At 35.9% G+C, this 20943-nt stretch overlaps 1 protein-coding gene across 5 annotated transcripts in view; it reads left to right on the top strand.

Moving 5' to 3' along the window:
* RPS6KA5 (ribosomal protein S6 kinase A5) overlaps positions 1-20943 on the top strand; it is a 192185-nt gene that overhangs the window by 99918 nt on the left and 71324 nt on the right. For all 5 annotated transcript variants that reach the window (XM_070514200.1, XM_070514199.1, XM_044774212.2 and 2 more), the window contains 3 exons: positions 2995-3110; positions 6120-6227; positions 18942-19025. In XM_070514200.1, the coding sequence (XP_070370301.1) occupies positions 2995-3110; positions 6120-6227; positions 18942-19025 (308 nt within the window). The remainder of the gene's footprint in view (positions 1-2994; positions 3111-6119; positions 6228-18941; positions 19026-20943) is intronic.

The raw sequence follows: 20943 nt of genomic DNA, 5'->3' as shown, positions 1-20943 counted from the left end.
CAAAATAAAAATGAAAAAGCAATTATATTTCTATATACTGGCATCAAACAACTAGAAAATGAAATTTTAAAATATATTTTACAGTACAGTTTTTTTAAAAACATAAAATACTTGGGAAAAAATTTGCTCTGTAAATTATAATACATTGCTGAGAGAAATTCAAGAAACCCTAATTAATAGAGAGATACACCATATTCATGGGTTGGAAAACTCAATATTGTTAACATGTCAGTTCTCTGTAAATTCAACTATAGATGCAAAACTATCTAAATCAAAATCCAGGCGGTAGTTTCTTTGTAGAGATTGACGAACTGACTCTAAAATTCTGTGCAAATACAAAGGAACTAGGAGAGCCAGTCCAGTCTTAAAGAAGAAAGACAAATGTAGAAGGCTTAAATTATCTGATTTCAAACTTACTATAAGGTTACAGTAGCCAAGACGTATGGTATGAGACGTACAGATCAGTAGAATAAAATAGAGACTCCAGAAATAGACCCACACTTATGTGGTCATTTGATTTTTGACATATGCGCCAAAGCAATTCAGTGAGGAAAGGCGTCAAATGGTGCTGGAACAACTGCATATCTGTATGGGAAAAAGTGAATCTCAACCCTTACTTTGCTCTGTACACAAATATTCATTCAAAACAGATGGACCTAAACATAAAAGTTAAATGTATAAAGCTTTTAGAAGAAATCTTAGGAGAATATCTTTATAACTTTGGGGTAGGCAAAGACTCCTCAAGACGCTAACCGAAAAAAAGAAGAACTAATCAAAATTAAACATTTTCTGCTCATCATGAGACACTTTTAAGGAAATTAAAGGCAAACCACAGATTCAAAGATAGTATTTTCCGTACATGTACCTGACAGAGGACTTGTATCCACAATATACAAGAATGCCCTCAAATTAATAATTTAAGAAAGCATCAGAGATCTCTCTCCTGGTATGGCAATGTGAGGAGCTCCATGGGCCTGCTATGCAGGGAATCAACCAGTTAATAAGTGGTAAAAGTTATTTAAAAAAAATTTTTTTAAATCTCTGGAAGTTGGCCTATGTGTGGGTGTATAGCAAATGAAGCAACATTTATTCAAGAAAATCTACTACATCTCAGTAAGAACAGCAAAAGTGGGTGGCACTTGAGCCATGACCTGCTGCCTGTGTGACAGAAGCTCCATTTGGGTAGGTGTGGCTCCCTGTCCTCTCAGCTCCCAGTTAAGGGATACAGTATCTCATGAGGAGGTTGCAGGCCACCAGCATTTCCCATCCCCTCAGCTCTGTGTTATACAGGCTCAATTCCTTGCAGACGTGGCTGAGAAGTTGGGAGCTCCCTTCCTCCTCCCAGCCCCTGCTCAAAGGGAAGAAGCTTTGTTCTAGGTGTGGCAGGTTGAGAATATGGAGCTCTGATGCCCGCGCCCCATTTCATTTGTACAGTGGAGGTTCCAGGCTGGTAGAGTCAAGGTGAGAAGACCAGAGACTGCTGCCCTCACCCAGCACCTTGCCAATAAAGCAGGAGTGTCACTCCAAGAGAAGTGGGCCATTGTCCTCGCTCCCAACTCCAGGGCAGTGACTCAGAGATTTTCCCCAAGGGAGAGGTAGTTCATAAGAACAGAGAGCTCTGAAGTTCTTACAGATAATTGAGTAGGATATTCAAGGATGGGTAGGAGTTTGTCAGTTGGTCAGCTGACCTACGGGTGCCTATTTCTGTGTCATCGCTAACTATGGAAAGCATTTATGCATAAATGTCAGTATTAGGGTTAAGTAAATAACTACTTAAAGATAGAAAAAATTCATTGTTAGTTTGCAAGAATGCTCTGTTCCTTTACACCTTTTTAATAATTAGCTTTGTGTTAAGATATAATTAAAACCCCTTGGCAAAATACAGAAGCCTTAGAAGGGCAGTGCTTTTTGCTGGCATGTGTTTTGTAAAATATATTGCAAAATACCCAGCTATTAGAGTTCCTTCATTCTGTTGCATCTGCTTTTTGGAATTTAAAGTTAAATGGGCAAGATAAAACAAAAATTTCTGAGTTCATGAAGATTTTTCTTTGTTCTTTTATCAAATTGTGGTAAACTTGACAAGTGAGTATACATGGGATATGTGCTTTCAAATTTTTTAGGAGAGAGGCTTTAAACAACATTTGTGACTATTTTCTAGGTGTATGTTTCTGACACACAAATATTGTGTGTTAATGTAGCAGTGGTTAGTTTCTGATGAAACTATTGTCAGTTTATCAATAAATGTCTTGTTAGAGCCAATTGTGAACATACTGTATTGTTGTTTTTTATTATTTTATTATCTTATTTCCAAGCTCCTTTATTTATGTCTCACTGTAGCCTTTTTGTCTTTCATTATTCCTCTTGGGATAAATAGGGCAGATTGAAAGGGAAATGGTAAATTTCTAGTGTCAGGTGTTTAGATTGGGCCATGATTTCCTCCTTTGGCTTTGGGTTACATGGAGCAGTAAGAAGGCTGGCTACCTGCTGCCTGATGTGCGTCTTGGGAAGGGCGCAGAGACAGCTGTGGAAAGTAAGGAATCTGCTGAAATATGGTGGCTGGCAGCTGTTACAAAGGAAGGCCTTTTGGATTTTTGTTTGTGTTTTATTCACTTCATTTTTGTTTTAGTTATCACCGTGGCTGATGTTTTGGTACTCCCCAGCAAGTTAAGTATTATACGCCAATGGCAGAGGCTTCTGATATGCTGTGTTTGGGGAAATGTATTTAAACATGCAAATTTCATGTAATAGTTTTAATGGCAATACTCTATGCAAATTCATTTGATTGTGGTTTAGGGTAGTCCTTATCTTATGAGACTGTATTACTATATGAATTTAGTCACATATTGTATATGAAACTGTATACTATATACTAAGAGTTGTAGAAAAAAATATTAAAATCGGGGTCTTATGGTTAATCCAAAGAAATTAAAGGGAAATACTTCTTTTGGTTTATGAATATAAGTCAAAGAAAGAACAAATATATTTCATTTTTAGATTATATAAATGGTGGAGAACTTTTTACCCATCTTTCTCAAAGAGAGCGTTTCACAGAGCACGAGGTGCAGATCTACGTTGGAGAGATTGTGCTCGCCCTCGAACATCTCCACAAGGTAAGATGCTTAATCTTTGGGATTTCTTTTTTTGAAAAATCTATTAAATGAGGTAACGATGGAGCTGAAAGAGCTAATGCTTTTACATGTCATTGTCTTAGTGGAGTTGTGAAAGCACACTTATAGACCGTTACCAATTTTCTCAATTTCATAGTTCCCTTTTTAAAACTCTGCTTTCCCCTTGTAGTTCCTGTGGTGCAGATCAAAAATGTAGAACCTGAGCAATTTTTTTGGTTTTGTTCATGGAAACTCCTAATGCATATTACAAAGTATCATTAGAATAAAAGCTTTTCATTCTTAAAATAACCTTTAAGATGAAACCACAAGTCATAATACGTATTTCATTCATTGTGACTTACCCCACTGCAGAATCTGCCTGCACATCTTCAGGTGTACTTCCGGATCAGGTTGGAGAACATGCGTTATTTGAAAGAAACACCTACCTACGCTCCCCACCTATGCCCCTCTCCCACCCTGGCTCTCTTTCCCATTTGTTTTGTCTCTGAGGCCCTGTCTTGCCCCCTCTTCCCCCCGCCTCCTCCATTGCCTCCATGTAGCAGGAACGCAGTCACTAAATACTTTAAGTGGAATGAATGTCTATGATGCTGTTTAAGCTTTATAAATATAATCAGTGTAAAGTTTTAAAAAAATATTTCAGGTACTATTAATTTTGATACAAAAACTTTTGACTAAAAAAATTTTTTTTAACGTAATGAAGAAGCGTTATTGTAGAAGCAAACAATCATCATGTCGACTAGGCTTGTGTGCATTTCCTCAGCCAAAGAAGGTGCTAGTAGAGTAATTTTTATCAAAAGTGTGCGAGACCATAAGGAGATCAGCATGACTTGGGTCAGTAAATTAGGATGACACAGGTATGTCATAAAGCCTCTGTTCTTCTTTGTCATGTATTCAGATCCTACACTAGGTTACAGATAAACAGAGATGAAAGTGCTGATTACGGAGCATAGAAAAGAATGGAGAGAACTAAAGGAAAAAGGCAAGGAAGAAGGATGAAGTTTTTAAAGGGGAAGGGAGATTAGAATTGCGGGATGGAGGCAGTGGATGAGAGAGGCTGTGAGAAAAGATGATGAGAAGATAGAAGAAAAGAAGGAGGGGATCAAGAAAAGGGTAGATTTAACCCAGAGTAGAAACAAGACTGGGCAGGTTGAGGGAGGTGGGATTCGGAATAGGAATCTTAAGAGGAGTGATTGAAAAACGTGTAAGAACAGGAGGGAAACAGAAAAAGCCGAGGGGGCAGGGCTGCAAGGCCATGGGGAGAAAGGAAACAGGAGCCATAAGGTAGGGAGCTGCGCTGAAGGGGTGGGGACAGCTGGATCCCCTTTGATAGAATAGTCAGTGTAGTGACAAGCTTCATGCCTGTGATCATTTTTGTGGGATATAAAAGTAGTCAGGACTTCTCCGTACGTGAACCAAATTGGGCCCAGGACAAGCCTGAAAAGATGGGTGTTAGATGTAATTTTTTATAATATAAAAATGATAGTGGAAATCACCATAAATAGCAGAGTAAAAACAAAATACAAGGCTCCGACGGGTGAGCTAGTGAATTCACTTTTTAATTTGTGTGAAAGCCTTAAATTCTGTTAATTCTGTTTATTAAAGGAAAATCTATGAAAATGCATTATTAAAACAGGGTAATCAGAAACATTATGTAAATGTAATTGACATGGATTGAAAGTAATATAGCAAATCAGATCTCAGCTAAGTTTCTCTTAATGTTACTACCCTGAAAAGATGAATACAGAGAAGTATACCACAAAGCCAGTAGTCCTAATCTTCATATAGCTACTAACAGCGGATTTCCCAGGAAGAGACGAGAATGGGAGTTTACTTGGAAGTGATGAGGTAAAGCAGACGGTAAATGATTTGTTCCTAAGATCTTTTCCAAAAAAGTTGTTAAAAAAATACAAAATCCCACTGTTTATTAGATGCTTGTAATGCTTCAAGTCAGATGTCTGTGCAGTAGGCTATAGATGTCGTCCTTCCTCTCTTTCTTGTGGGACACTGATGTTCTTGGGAGAAAATTGCCTAGTATTTTACCTTGTGTAATTTTTTATTTCAATCTTAAGAGATTATTAAGAATCTGCTTTTTCGTATACTTAGTCTTGAGGAAGGCAGTGTTTCTAAGTTTAAAAACATTTAATTCAGGCTGACATAACATGAAACATGGAATTCACATATATCAAGAATTTCTTACATGACTTGGGTGCATTTATTTATGTTGTATAGCTGAAGTAATAGCTGAAGTGTTTTACTATAAAACTTACATGCAAAACAAAATGAAAAGATATATAAATATTACCTAATTGATTTACTTTGCTTCTTTAGAACTAAAGATCAACTAAAATTAACTTAGGGTCTTCAACCTTTATGTTTAGGAACCCATTATTCAACAAGCCTTTATTAATGACCTATTTGACACATGACACTATGCTAGATACTAGATAAATGCATAAAAAGTGAAAAACAGAGTTAGCATATGGTTATATCAAGACAAACAGGAAATACCTAGAAAATATCAGTTATTTTTAGGTAAGTACAACGTAAATATAAGTGCTGTAGGAATAAAAACAAGAAAATGACCAGCGTGGGATCTTGTAGTCAGGAAAGCCTTCTGAAGCCAATAGGAAGTGATGGACATGAATTGGCTAAGAAAGCACCTGAAGATCATCTGGAGTGAGGATGAAATAGACCAAGAATAGAGACAGGAAGAAGCAGTAGTCAACAGGGAGACCATACAGAAGCTGGTCCAACAGGAATGGACCTTCATTACACAGAGAATGAAGCATGATTAGAGAGGTCCAGAGAACCCAGCAGATGAAGCCCCAGATGAAGGAATTTACATTTGCCCCCGCCAGTGACTAAGAGCTCTTACAGCATCTTGGGCAGGAGAATGCCTTTCTTTGGTTTGTTTTCAAGGTAGATAGGAAAGACTTTCCTAACTTATTTTTTGGAAATTGTTTTAAAATGTGTATTTGTTTGTTTTTGCAGTTGGGGATTATATACCGTGACATTAAGCTTGAGAATATTCTACTTGATTCTAATGGCCATGTGGTGCTGACAGATTTTGGTCTGAGTAAGGAGTTTGTGGCTGATGAAGTGAGTATTATATTTTAATTTGAAGTTAGTAATAACAGAATGTAAACAATGATGAAAAATTATCTATAGAATAAGCATTTAATGGGATAGTACCATATGGATTATGGATTTCTGTGCAGGTTTGCCAGGAGGAACATTTTGACATGAATGATTATAAAGATTTTTAGTTTAAAATCACCATTGAACCATCCTGTTGAAATTTCAGTAAACCTTTAATTGATGTATCAGAATTCCACGGTTTAAAACAAAACTGCGCATTTAACTTTCCCCATAAAATATAACTGAAAGATTTAAATAAGCCTTTGGGGCCTTTCGAAGAATTATGGCTTAGATGGTAGCCCATAGAGAATGAACAAAACGAAGAACCTGCAGTTTACATTATAATTACAAAGTAGGACATGTTGTGATGACTTCGCTTGACAAAAATGACAAGTATCTAGTAGACCTAATTCTTGATAATCTTGCTGTTGTTTTCATTTATACGAGCAAAAAGAAGCAGGATTATTATTTTTGTAGGAAAGGGCTGTAGTAAAAGTAAACATTTTTTGTAGTAGAAATTTTTTTTTGTAGTAAAGTAAAATTTCTGTGGTAAAGGACTTTGTTGTTATAAAAGGCATCATTCTTGAGTTCCAAATTAAATGTATCTATTTCTGATTATTTGCTTTTTGGAACATTGCCAAAGCAGTCCTAGGTGAATTAGATAAGTGCTGAAATTATAAAAACTAAGGATCCCAGTTTTTTATCATATCTGTTTTCATTCAGTTCACTTATTCAATAAATATTTCTTGACTGCCTCTACTCTGCTACTTACTGGGTAGTACAAGGATGAGTAAAACAGAAATGATGTCTGCCTTCATGAAGCTGTGGTTATAACAGTATATTGATTATCTTTGATAAAAAAATCATACTTATAGAATAGATGAATTTTTGAGGAACTTACTTCAAAGTTTGGTTTTTTAAAACTTTTTCTCCTTTGTAAAAATTTTAGTAGCAACTTCAGCAAAATGTGACATGAAATGCGTTTCCTGTTGCTTCCTCACTAAACCCCTACGAGTGAAACTAAAGGAGTAACTCAGGGATGCACTCAAAAAGGAGAGAAGAGAATAGGGACCAGGTTTTGGAAGATGGATGGCAGAAGTACTAGTTGTAACTGATTTAGCATTCCCGATCACAGCCAAATCCTAAGCCGGTAACGTGAGAAGCCCCAAAGCAGGCTACTTTGCACCTCTGACCCCCCAAAATCCTTTATATGATTTACTTTCCAAATCTGATACTTTTACTGATATATTCTTTTCTCAACCACAGAATTTGATAAATCCCTTGAGATTCTGAGAATTGAGAAGACATTTCTAAATATCTGCAGGCTAGTCTATGTCCTTCCTAGGATTTTTTGAGAGTACAGTTCAGCAAATGTTTGCTGAGTTCTTAGCGTGAGTCAGACAGCCTGCCAGGTATTGGATATATGATTCTAACACTGAAGACTTGAAAAACATTTTTTAAAAGGGCATCTGTTCTTTACCTATTTATAAACAAGTAATGTGAAAATGATAGATTCATGTGTTATTAATTACCCTATACTTATATATGGTATATCCATTCTGTGTTTTCACAATTACTGAGTGTTTGAAATTTCACAACAGATTGCTAGCATGAATCCTCAGGTAGATAAATAGAACTAGAATGAAAATAACATCCCCGGTATTTAACACAGAGGTAGCCGACTTAATCATAGCCCTCTGCCGCCGTGACTATACTTAGAAGGAAAAGGGCTATGGATTTGTGACTATTTTCTCTTTCCAAAAAATAGAAAAGTGCAACCTTTGCTCAGTTCAGATAGTGTTATTCATTAATTAATTCTTCAAACCCTGAAGAGGCATTTTAGTGTAGTGGAATGAACGCATATTGAAGTTAGAGGACCTTTTTCGGTTCTCTGCTTCCTGAGTATGTGACATTGGGCAAGTCGCTTAGTCATTGACCCCTCAGCCTTAGTTTCTTCATCTGTAAAATAGTATTTGTCCTATCTAATTTATAGGATTGTCGTATGGACACAATGAGTTAACGCTCTTGAAAGTACTTTTTAAAGTGTAAAGTACTATATAAATATCAATTTCTACTTGTAAGAGAAATTCAGATTTCAGATTACTGAGAGCAAAATTAAAATATATGAATGAGAATCTTAAATTATTCTCCCTTAATTTCTTATTTGTAGGAAAGTTTTGTTACAGCTTTCTTTAATGAATGCCTAGTTAATGATGTCATTTGCAGGATTAAGCTGTTATAACGTACCTGTCTCAGGATGCCCAGATGAGGTTCAGGATCTGTAAAGAATATGTTTGCATTAGGAATTCAGATAACCCAACTCTCCAAGGCAGCTTTTTAGTTACCTCTGTCTCCCTTCCTGATTGACTTGTAGTGACTTATGTTCACGATTCTTTTTGTTTGCATCTGCTCATAAAGAACCTATTACATCTCTGTAAATAAGCCCTATCAGTCATTTGCCAGAATCTGACTTGACTCTAGGATAATTTTAGTTACTTTAAGGTAAACATTGAGATGGAATGGTTGGGAAAGCAAGAGATCTAGAAACCAGTAAAAGTGTTTCTTCCGCTGCCCAAGTTTTCCTCTACTCAAACAGTATCACACAGTATTCAGATACTAACAACTTAGCTTCAGTCATTTGTTTGTAAAGTTTTTTTCCACCGGATATCAGAGCAGATCCTCTACCTTTGGACAGGAGGAGGGAGAGGCGGACAGAGGTAGCTTTGTCCTCAGGTGTCTGCCTCACAGATCCCTCTATAACTTTTTTATGGTAGAAATTATTAGTTCTGGTAAGATTTATTCATAATACTATTTATTTTAAGGCAGGTTCAAGGCACAAGTTCAATGGGCAGGTTTAACGTAAATTATGTCACTGAGCAAGCAGGGACAACTTTTGAATTGAGATTCTTTTCACAGAAACTTCTCTTATATATTCCATTTGTCCATCTTAAATATATAATTTTTATTGACTTGAGCGCTATGCTTAGCAGTCACATTATTCTATATTAATATAGAATATATTAATCTATAGATAGAATATATTAATCTATAAATAGATTGTTTTTATCTATTTTCTAAGGAAGAAGGGGAAGTGATTTAAAACCATGCTAAGTGTCAGGAACTAGTAAGTAAGTAAAATATGTGTGGAATATGCTGGGTAGTGGTAAGTTGCCGGAAGATAATTACAGTAGGCAAGAGGGATAGGAAGTATCAGGGTGAGAAAAGGTTGTGCCTTCAAATCAGGATCAGGAAAGCCTTCCCCGAGAAGATGACAGTTGAGTAGAGACATCAAGGAAGTGAGAGCATGAGTCATATCAATATCTTAGGAAAGCCTTTTATTTCTAAGTAGAGGGATCAGCTGGTGTTAAGGCCCCAAAGATGGGCATGTGCCTGGGCTGTTTGTGGGACAGTGAGGAGGCCAGGTTGGGGTATAGAATGAATGAGGGTCAGAGTCGTAGGAAATAAGGATGTGGAGGTGATCGCATGCAGGGCATTGAAGACGTTGTAAGGACTGGCTTCTCTGAATGAAATGGGGAGCCCCTGGGGAGTCTTGAGTAGAAGAGTGACATGATCTGACTTATTTTAGAAGGCTAATTCTGTTTGCCAAGCATGATAGTCCTGTAGTGGGAAAAGTCTAGAAACATGGAGACCAGTTAGGAAGCTGTTGCATTAATCCTAGCAGGAGATGGTATTGGTTTAGACCATGGGGTAGTAGGATAGGTTGTAAGAAGTAGTCAGAATTTAAATATATTTTGACATAAGAGCTAATGAAATTTCTTAATGGGTTAGATACGGGGTGTGAGAGAACAAGAGAAATCTAGGGTAGCTCTGAGGGTTTTGTCCAGAGCAGCTGGAAGGATGGAGTTGCCATTAAATAATATGGGGTGGGCTGCTGTGGGGAGAAGGTTTTGGGTGGTTGGAGGAGTGCAGTTGAACAGGTTGAGTTTGAGATGTCTAATAGACGTACAAACAGAGATGTTGTATAGGCAGTGGGATACATGAGTCTGGAATTTGTGAGAGAGGTCTCGTCTAGAGATGCAAATTTAGAATTTACCAATATATAAGTAATATTTAAAATCACGAAAATTAATGAGAATACCAATGGAGTAAATATAGATAGAAAAGAAAAAAGGACAAAGCTCTGAACTCTGAGCTATTCCAACAGTAAGAGAGTAAAGAGAGGAGGAACAGTCAGCAAAGGAGACTTGAGAAAAAGGCACTGGGAAGTCGGGAAGAAAAGAGGCAAGTATGTTGTCTTGGAAGCCAGGTGAAGAAGTGTTTCAGGGATGAAGATGATCAGCTGTGTCCAACACTGTTGTTAGGTCAAGTAAGATGAGGACTGAAGATTGAGCATTGGCTCGGTTTAAACCTAAGGAGAGAGAGAATGGGAATAGACATATTCTCATCCACAAATGTAGGCTTGGGGTTTTCTGTAAAAAGGAATAGTGAAATTGTATGGAGAGCGTGGCAGAGGATGAAGTGGGATCAAACGAGGTCTTTTTTTTTTAGGTGGGAGAAATGACAGATGTCATACGCTGGTTGGCACAGTCCTGAAAAGGAAGTGAGGGTAGATATAATAATGAAATAAGAGAGAAAGGGGAAAATTGTTGGAACACTGTCCTTGAGAGGGATAAGCTCAAGTGTCCTTATCTAGAAACTTGGTCAGTTCATCCTTCGAAATAGAGGAGAAAGTTGAGTTACTGGGCACAGATGTGGTGGCTGACAAGAAGTGGTAGTGGGAGCTTATAGGTGGTCTTTTCTCCTTGCTTCTGTTTTCTCACTGAGAGTGAGGAAGGGAAAGGAGACATTGGAGGTTGGAGGAGAGAGGAGAAGAGAGAGAATAAGCAGTGAAGACAGTGGGAAAGCGAATGGATCAGGAAAGGAGCATATTTGTTGGGCAGTATTAAAGGCCCGCTTGAAGTTCACGATCATGAATTTACAGTGAAATTGGTCAACCTAATTCTGTGTTTCTCTTACAACATTTAGCTGCATAAGTGCAGGCAGAGTGGGTGGTGGACTGAATTTAATCTTGTTTTAGCACCCTTACTTCATATGTGTGTATCCATAAACAATATATACTATCAGCTTGTGTTTCTAAAATGTACATAAATGGCATACCATATTGCAAATTGTTTTTTATTTGACTTATTTTTGAAATTTATCCAGTTGATAAATATGAATCTGTTTCATTCATTTTAGCTGCTGTATGATATTCTGTGAATTGTCCAGTTTATCCATTTTCCTACTGAGATGCATTTCGGTTTCTTTGTTTTCTCTATCAGTGTTTCAGTTTTTTTCCTGATGTTGTTGGTTCGTTGGAGTTCTTTAAATATTCTAGATACCCATCCTTCATAATGATTTATTTTGTGAATTTCTTTTCCAAGTCTTTCACTTGTCTTCAACTTTGTTTAATGGTATTTTTGCCATTATCAGATTTGACATTTTAATATAACCAAATTTACTAATCTTTTAAGATTTCCATTCTTGGAATCTTTAAAAAAAATACATGGAACAAAAATGACCATCTTAACCATTTTTAAGTGTACAGTTCGATAGTGTTCACTGTATTCACATTGTTGGGCAATAGATCTCAAGAACTTTTTCAGCTTGCAAAACTGAACTCTATACCCTGAGCAAAAACTCCCTATTTTTCCCTCTTCCCAAACCCTGGCAACCACCATTCTACTTTCTGTTTCTATAAATTTGACTACTTTAGTTACCTAATATAAGTGAAATTGTGCAGTATCTTTTTGTGACTGGCTTCAATTAGCATAGTGTCCTCCAGGGTCATCTATGTTGTAGAATGTGACAGGATTTCCTTCTTTTTTAAGGCTGAATAATATTCCATTGTGTTTATATACCGCAGCTTGTGTATCATTCATCCACTAATGGACGTTTGGGTTACTTCCACTTGTTGGCTATTGTGAATATGCTGCAGTGAACAGGGGTGTACAAGTATTTCTTCCAGATCATGCTTTCAATTCTTTCAGATATTTACCCAGAAGTGGGATTGCTGAGTTGTATGATACTTATATATTTAATTTTTCAAGGAATTGCCGTACTGTTTTCCATAGCACCTGCACCATTTTACATTCTCACCAATAGTGCGCAAGGGTTCTGATTTCCCCACATCCTCATCCATATTTGTTACTCTGCTTTTTGGATAGTTGTCCTTCTAATGAGTGTGAGGTGATCTCATTGTAGTTTTAACTTACATCTCTCTAATGATTAGTGATGTTGAGCATCTTTTCAAATGCTTATTGGCCATTTGTACATCACTTTTTGAAGGAATGTCTAGTGAAGTCCTTTGCTTATTTTTTCATGAAGTTCCTTTTTTGTTATAACTGCAGTAATGTTTCCTTTTAAATTACTACTATTATTGGTTTGTAAGTTTCCTCTTTTTTTCTTCATCCTTTTGCTAGAGATTTGTCCATTTTATTAGTCTTTTCCAAGAAACAGCTTTTGTCAAGCCTCTCATTTTTTCTGTCTGTTTGATGATGTTGTCATACTGCTTCCTTCCTTTTACTTTGTGTGAGTTTCTTTCATATTCTTTGTCTAAACTTTTGAGTTGGACATCCAGCTTACTAATATTTAATCTTTCTTTTTTAATAAAATTGAATTTCTGAGAACAGCTTTAGATGTATCTCACAAGTTCTGATATATAGCATTTTTACTGTTATTCTAATAGTGTCATATTCATTGTGGTTTTTCCATTTGGCCGTGAATTATTTAGAAATGGGTTTTTAAGTTTTCAAATACATAGAACTTTTGATTATCTTTTTGTAAATGAGTTCTAATTTTATTCTTTCTGTTTGGAGAACAAAATATACGTGATTTTATTTGGTATCTGAGATTAGCTTTATGACCTATTACATGGTTAATTTCTGTAAATGTGCCATGTATACCTGAAAAGACTGCGTGTTTCTTAACTGTTAGATATAAAGTTTTGTATATTTTCAGGAAAACTGTGCAAATCTTCTATAGCTTCACTATGTTACTGCTTGATTGGTCAGTTATAAAAGAAATATGTTAAAATGCTCACTATGATTGTGGATTTGTCCATTTCTTCTTGACGATCCCTCCATTTTTGCTTTATATAGTTTAAGGCTCTTCAAAAAATTTTGAGAGTATTCAGGCTTGGAATAGTGTTATTTCTCTAGTGAAATGTTCGTTTTAGTGTTACTTAATGACCCTACATAATTGTAATAATCCTTTTTGCCTTGAAATTTCATTTTCCTACTATTAATAAAAATACTCCAGCCTTCTATTGGTTAGTGTTGGTCTGACATATCTTTTTCTATCTCTTTACTTTCAATATTTCTTTGTCATTATGTTTTAGGTGTGCCTTTTGTAAGTAACATATAGCTGGATTTTGTTTTTGATCCAGAGAGTTTCTGTCTTTTAACTGGTGAGTTAAATCTGTATATTATAATTACTGATATATTTTTATTTATTTCTCTTATCTTGCTATGTGTTTCTCTTTATCATAATTTCTTTCTGCTTTTTCCCTTCCTTTCCTGACTTCTGTTTAAATGACTAAGATTTCTTTATTTCATTTCCCCCTAGTGGTCTAGAAGTTACATGGATTCTACTTCTATTCTTTTAGTGGTTATTACCCTGAAATTTTTAACTTATGTACCAACTTAACAGAGTCTAAAATTAACCATTATGTCCATGATCTCACAACAACCACAAGAACATTAGAATGTTTTAACTTCTCTTATCCATCTCATTTAATATATTATTGTTACTTACTATTTTAGTCCCACCTTGTGTTATATTTCCCCAGATTAATCATTATTATGTAATTACTTTCATTTTATAAATTCAATACATTTTTTGACTTTTTCATGTTTCCCTGTGTTTTTCTGCTCGCTGTTACTTCTTACATTGTACTCTTATCTTCTGAGTTCAGTTTATTTCTGGAGTACATCCTTTAGATGTCTTTTTTTTTTTTTTTTTAATTAATGTTATGATGGATTACAAGCTTGTGAAATTTCAGTTGTACATTTTTGTTAGTCATGTTGTGGGTACACCACTTCCCCCTCCGTACCCTCCCCCCACCCCCCCTTTTCCCTGGTAACCACCGATCAGATCTCCTTCTCAATATACTAATTTCCACCTATGAGTGGAGTCATATAGAGTCTTTAGATGTCTTTTTAACAAGGATCAATGAATAGTAAACTGTATCTTTGTCTTGAAATGCCTTTTTTTTCCCCTGCACATTCAGTGAGAATTTAATTGGGTATGAAGACACCTAGGAAAGAACTAGTTTTTTAAGAAATGTCTTTTTATTGTAAAATAAAATACAAAAACAAAACAGAAGTCTTTTGTTTAGTGAATTAGTGAATTATTGTAAGGCACTCTTATAACCACCACTCAAGTTAATAGATACAGATTCATCACCTGTGGATATATTGTAATCTAGTCTGCTTGGGACCCTTGCAACATTCAGAATAATTTTCTCAAACATATCTTCCAGTTTACAAATTCTCTCTTTGGTTGTGTCTACTCTGTTTAATCTGCCTATTTTTTATTACTATATTTTTTCATTTATATAGTTTTATTTTATTCCTTTTCATATCTTCTAATCTTTTCTATGCTGCTGTATTGTTTTATAGATATTTTCCTTCCTTTATGTCTTTCATCTTTTACAACATACTAGTCTTTTATAGATTGTTTTTCTAGTATTTTAAGTAATCCTTCTTTTTGTTGTGTTGGTGGAGCATAATTCACTTATTTAGTCAATTTGAGGCTCCAGGGCTTTATCTGTGTGAATCCTGGTCGGGTATGTTGTGGGATGTCTCTGGTTCTGCCATGTATTCCAGAGCATTGTCGCTTTGGACCAGACTTTCTCATGGGGGGGGGGGGGTTGGGGTGGCGAGGAGGGGAGTGTAAATTCAGGTCCAAAATCTACAAGAGGCACAAACCTAGGGAGTTGATATCACAAGAGGAACATTTATTTGCCTTTTAGGCTAGGACCCAGGTAGAAACAAACCTGTACTAGTGGGTGAATTTATTCTAGACTTTGCTTTCACTGAGGGTTCAACTTTCTTAGGTTCTGAGATTTATACAAGAATGGTAGTTCCAGTCCACCTCATTTGAGCTGAGGGCCTCATCTTTTGTCCTCACAGAAGTATTAAAACTCAAGCTTCTGGATTGCTGAGACCTGTAACAACTTCCCTTCCCTCCCTCTGTGCAGCCACAACATAGGTCGTATGCCTATTTCACTGGTTTCTAGCACCTTCGTCATGGCTTTCACCTAGGGATTCCCCTTTCTTTCTTGTGAGTGCTGTCTTGGATGGTTAGCAATGCAATATTTACTTCTTTTTTAAAAATCAAACATTTCTAAATATTCGTTGTGAGGAGATCAAAATTAGATGGGAAAAAATACGGGATGGAGGAAAACACTTCTTTTCAATGATAATTTAACATTTAGCTCACAAATTTAGCTATCTTAAGCAGAAAAGATCAGGATAAAATATTGGCAAGTAAAAGCTGGGAATGATTTAATCCAGTGTTTATCGAGAAATGCCTGCGAGTTTGGCAGTTTAGTTCCTACGTGGATTCTTCCTTAGAAAGAAACCAGCTTTTTGTCCAGTGTTACCTGATCCTTCTCTCTAACAGTGAAGCCTCCTTGAGCAGGTGATCACGTCAGCACAAGAATGCTCCATGTTATCTGCCAGGGTGATGCACACACTGCTTTTACTGTTTTCTCATCTTTTAATCTGTGGTAGCTTTAATAAGTGATGTTGCTTATTAAATAGCATGGACTTAAATGCTGGATAGATTGATTGCCTGTCTCCTTGAGAAATATATTACTCTGAAGGTATTTTGAACAAATAGTAAACAATAATCATAATAGAATTTAGCTGTGTTATCCTAGCCTTTTTATATCTTAGTTCATAAAATAGTACCTTGAAATCTTTCCTGCCCCCACCAGAGACCTACCCCTGCCGTACTTCATCAGTTCGTCTTCTTGGTAGAATTATTTGAAAGGCATTCAGTGTACACTCTAGATGACATGCATCTTCCTGGGCAGATAAACACAAATTCAAAGTTAAAATTGGGGATATTTTTACAAATAGAAGATAACCTCTTAGGAAATTGAGGCTGACACACTAAAAGTTAGTACACTTCCACTGGGAGACAGGGAGAGGAAGCAGCACAGAATTGCAAGGGGCTAAAGTGGCAGTGTGTTAAAGTAACAGAGAGACTTAAGAAATGCTTCATTTTTGTTTATGGTTATTCCCCAGTGACTGGAACTTCCCAACACTTAAGCTTTAATTTTTCTATCTCCTGGAATTTATATCAAATAAATAATTATAGATAACTATCTATAAATTAAGAGACAATTATTTATTAATGTAGGCACTACCTGCTCACCCCTCCCCCTGAAAAACAGAGAAGCTAAAATAAAAGAGAGGTCAAAAGTCACGTGGAGAAGGTGGAGGAGATATCTTTGAGCACCTGATGTGGTTCTGAGCTTCCTCTGTGTCGAGACATTTAAGCGCTAAGCTGCATTCTTCTCATGGTCAGATAAAATAAGACGTGGGAAGTGGTGGGGACTATCAGAACTTTCTGGCAGTAATCAGTAAGATCCGTATGTTTCATATCCTTTTTATGGTAAACTTATGACTATCTAGTGTTTTGAAGAAGAAAGTGCACATTTTCATGACTTTCAATTTGTAAAATTTAATCATTTCTCATACTTAGAAGGAAATATGCATAATTTCAAGATGGTTTGTGACTTGAATCTGCCTATAAATGGAAATGAAAATTGTTTGCTAAAAAGGCTAGTTTTCTAAATAAATAAAATTCTAGGACAGTAATAAATTAAAACATGTCATTTTACTCATAAACCAGTTTAGGAGAATTTTTTTTTCACTATATCTAATGCTTTGAAGGTGTCTTTTAAGATGAGATCAAATGATAAGTACTATGATTTAGTAATTTTTATGTGTTTCTTTATGTCAGCTCTACAGTGGTTTTTGCTTAAAAGGGGCTATTGCATAATAAATAGGGTATTAACTAAAAACAGTTTAGTTTTATGAAGTTTGGCATTTTAAAAAATTGATTTTGTAGTAGTTTTTAATAATTCAGTGACAGATGTATACTTCCTAGTACACACATTTTTTTCTGCCAGCTAACAGAGAAGACAATTTTCTGTGGATCTAACCATAATTGAATTATTTCTTTTAGTTTCTAGGAGGAATCTTTCAATATGTGTAGCACATGAAAAGAAAGAAATGAATCATAAACCGTATTAATTTTATTTTTCTATATGTGTGTATATATGTGTGTGTGTGTGTATTACAATTAAGTAGTTTTAATACATTTGTGACCACAGTGTTTAAATAAATTCATTACAATTCGTTGTCTCTGGGCTTAACTTGCAGCCAATAAAGTAGGGGACTTCTGCCACTTGTATAACATTGCTAGAGTAGTGTTCGTTATGTTTAAAATTGGTAAATAAGAGGAATGCTTATTTCTCTTGAAACGTTGCTGGTGGAAGAAGACTGAAGTGTAAATCAAAAAGCTTCCTCTAAAATAGTTTTGTGAAATACTTTAATGACACCAAAGTGCCTTTAAGAGTTTCAGATAGAACCTCACGAATGTCTGTTATTAAAGAGGAATTCTTTTTTTCTCTATTTGATATATCTGCATAGCAATTTAGATATTTACTGTCCTTTATTACATAGGGATGAGTCATATGACGCGGTTGTTTAAAAATTACTTCAGTTTTTAAAATTAATTTTCGGGTTGACATATTAAATTAGCCCTTTTTAAAGTTTTACAAAAGAGAAACAACTGTGTTTAAGAGACAGTATTTTTTTAAAGACAGTTTTGTTCATCATCACTAAACATACCATTGGTAGCGCCAAACCTAGACCAGGCAGTAAAGGAGGAAGAATTTTTTCATTGGTTCTCTGCTCCTTTCCTAGCATTTGGTCTTCCTTTCCCCTTCAAGTTTCCCAATGTTTTCCCCATCTTGCCTATCAGGAAATAAGGTCATCCATACTAAAGTATTAGGCAGTCCATGTTCTCCTACTGGGACTATTTATATTCTTGCATAAAAAAGGTTAAAGATCAGGGCTGGCCTGGCGGTGCAGCAGTTAAGTGCGCACATTCCGCTTTGGCGGCCCAGGGTTCCCTGGTTCAGATCCCAGGTGCAGACATGGCACTGCTTGGCAAGCCATGCTGTGGCAGGCATCCCACATATAAAGTAGAGGAAGATAGGCACGGATGTTAGCTCAGGGCCCATCTTCCTCAGCAAAAAGAGGATTGGCAGCCGATGTTAGCTCAGAGCTAATCTTCCTCAAAAGAAAAAAAAAAAGGTTAAAGATCAGTAATGGAAATATACACACATACAGACAAGAAGAAGAGTGAATGAGTTGATTCATGGATGGATAGAGGGATGGAGGGATGGGTGGATGGATGAATGAATGATGGGTAGAGTTTCAGGCATGGGAAGTCTTTCTGACAGGACATTTACCCAGGACTCATCCTCTATAGGTGATGGTCTGTCCTGGTGAGAAGAGGGCCTGTCAAGTAGGTTCTACCACTACTTTGCTGCTGTGGTATATGTCAGCCACGGACATGTATTATTAACTCTTCTTTTGTGATTTGTCATACTAGTTCAAAATCAAATCCCTTTTTGTTTGTTTGTTTAAGGGTGAAAGAGCATATTCCTTTTGTGGAACTATTGAATACATGGCACCAGATATTGTCAGAGGGGGAGATTCAGGACATGACAAGGTATGTTCTATTTTAGACACTTCTTGATATATCTCTATGATTTGTATAATAAGAATCCTAGTTAATAACTTAGATACAGCCTCTTCAGCAGAGCCCTCTTTCTGGTATTGTCTTACCTGCATTTTTTTCTCTCCATTCTATGTATGCATGAACACATTACGATATCTAGTGTTTTGGAGGAAAAAAGTAATATAAAAGTTAGGACATTCTAGCTTTCCGTGTTTTCTGGTTTTATTGGTGAGTATAATTTTTTGTTTTATAGAGTAACATTCTTGTTAATGGAAACCTCAAAATCAACTAATTCTTCAAATAATTATTTTATTTCCATTAAAAGAGTCTATATCTTGAACAGAGCCCCAGTTGTAACTCTGTTTAAAACAGAAATCATTATTTTTCTGTTGATGGGATCTGATCCTTTAGGACACAACTGAGCCAGAATGAAATACAGAAGTGTCACTGAAAGCATAAGCTGTGCACGTGGTTCCTGTCTGCGTCATGCTGAATGATTTTGGACAGTGTTTATTGGCCTTATTGAGTTTTGCTAGAAAAACATACAGAAACATATAGTGACATGTTTCACCTTTAGTTGATATTTGCTTTCTAAGAGATCATTGAAAAGAGAATCTCTCATATTTTCTTATTCCCAATTTCTGCTTTAAACTTTGTAGAGATACTGGGGACTTTGTTGATTATCTCTGCAGCAGAAACAACCATTGTAACAATCCTTGGAGAAAGAAAAAAATCCTGCCTTCAAGATCATCTAAGTTTGCTTTCCTAAGCGCTCGAAAAAGCTGAGTTTTTTTCCTTCTCACTTCCCTTTGTATATGCAAAATGAAGATTGCAGAAGAGACTTTCCAAGTAGTTATATTATAAAATCTAGGTCACTTATTTTTTCTTCCAATAATAGAGGGTACAGATTTGTTCAGTTCTTTCTCAACACTTTTGCTTTATTAATATCTTTCTTCAAATAAGGAATTCTGACTATTTTTTGCTCTTCATCATCCTCTTTCAAAATCCCGTATCTACAGTCCAGATATCTTAAGTATGGAGCATCATTGGTCTCCTTGCTAATGGTTAATCATATATTTAAAAGCCTGTTCTTCAGGTTTGTGTGGAATTGGTTTCAGGCCATGACGAGGAATCTGATTGTAGATCTGTATCCTTTTAAGAGTGTGGTTTCGAATCTAACAGCAAAACATTCTGAGGGTCCTGTCCCAGATGGCCGTAACACTGCTTGTAGAAATCAAAGAATTGAATTGCTGGTTCAGTTTGCTTCACGGTATTCTTTGAAACTATTGGGGAATTTGATAGCAATTTATAACTGTTAAAATTTGATAATTACTGCCTAAGACCTAACGGAACCAAATTTTGAGAAAGAAAAACCTTATATTATTCCTAGAATTTCTGTTTACCTGAGATCCAGAATACAGCTAGTCAATAAGTATTCTTTCCTATTCATGGAACACCTCAACAACTTTGAGTTAGTTAAGTGAGATAATGTATGTGAAGTGCTCATTACTGTGCCTGGCTCTGACTCCTCCTTTCCTGATTTCAGATTACCTGATCCTGTTTTATATGTCATTGTTACATATTTTTTTAAAATAGCTCTAGGCTCATAAATTTTGCATCATCTCTCTGAAACTTTGGCCCTGAAATTGGAAGCCGAGTTTAAAATTTTAGTGTATAAATTCATGTATTCGGCAGTTATTAAAATCTTGATTTGCCTAATTATGAAAGAACTAATTTTCAATATCTCAAAATTCTCTAAGTTCTATATAATTTGCTATGCTTCTAGTTCAGGTACCTGCATTTGTTAATTAGTTTCCAATTTAGATCACATTTTATTTTATGTTATTTAAGATCTCTTCATGCTTCCCACAAATGAAGACTCTTAGATTTATGTGATAAGTTCTCTAAG

The sequence above is a fragment of the Equus asinus genome, chromosome 7, assembly GCF_041296235.1.
Source record: "Equus asinus isolate D_3611 breed Donkey chromosome 7, EquAss-T2T_v2, whole genome shotgun sequence".
NCBI classification, from domain to species: domain Eukaryota; kingdom Metazoa; phylum Chordata; class Mammalia; order Perissodactyla; family Equidae; genus Equus; species Equus asinus.
The sequence above is the reverse complement of the archived record's forward strand: the minus strand, read 5'-3'. Positions and strand labels throughout refer to the sequence as shown.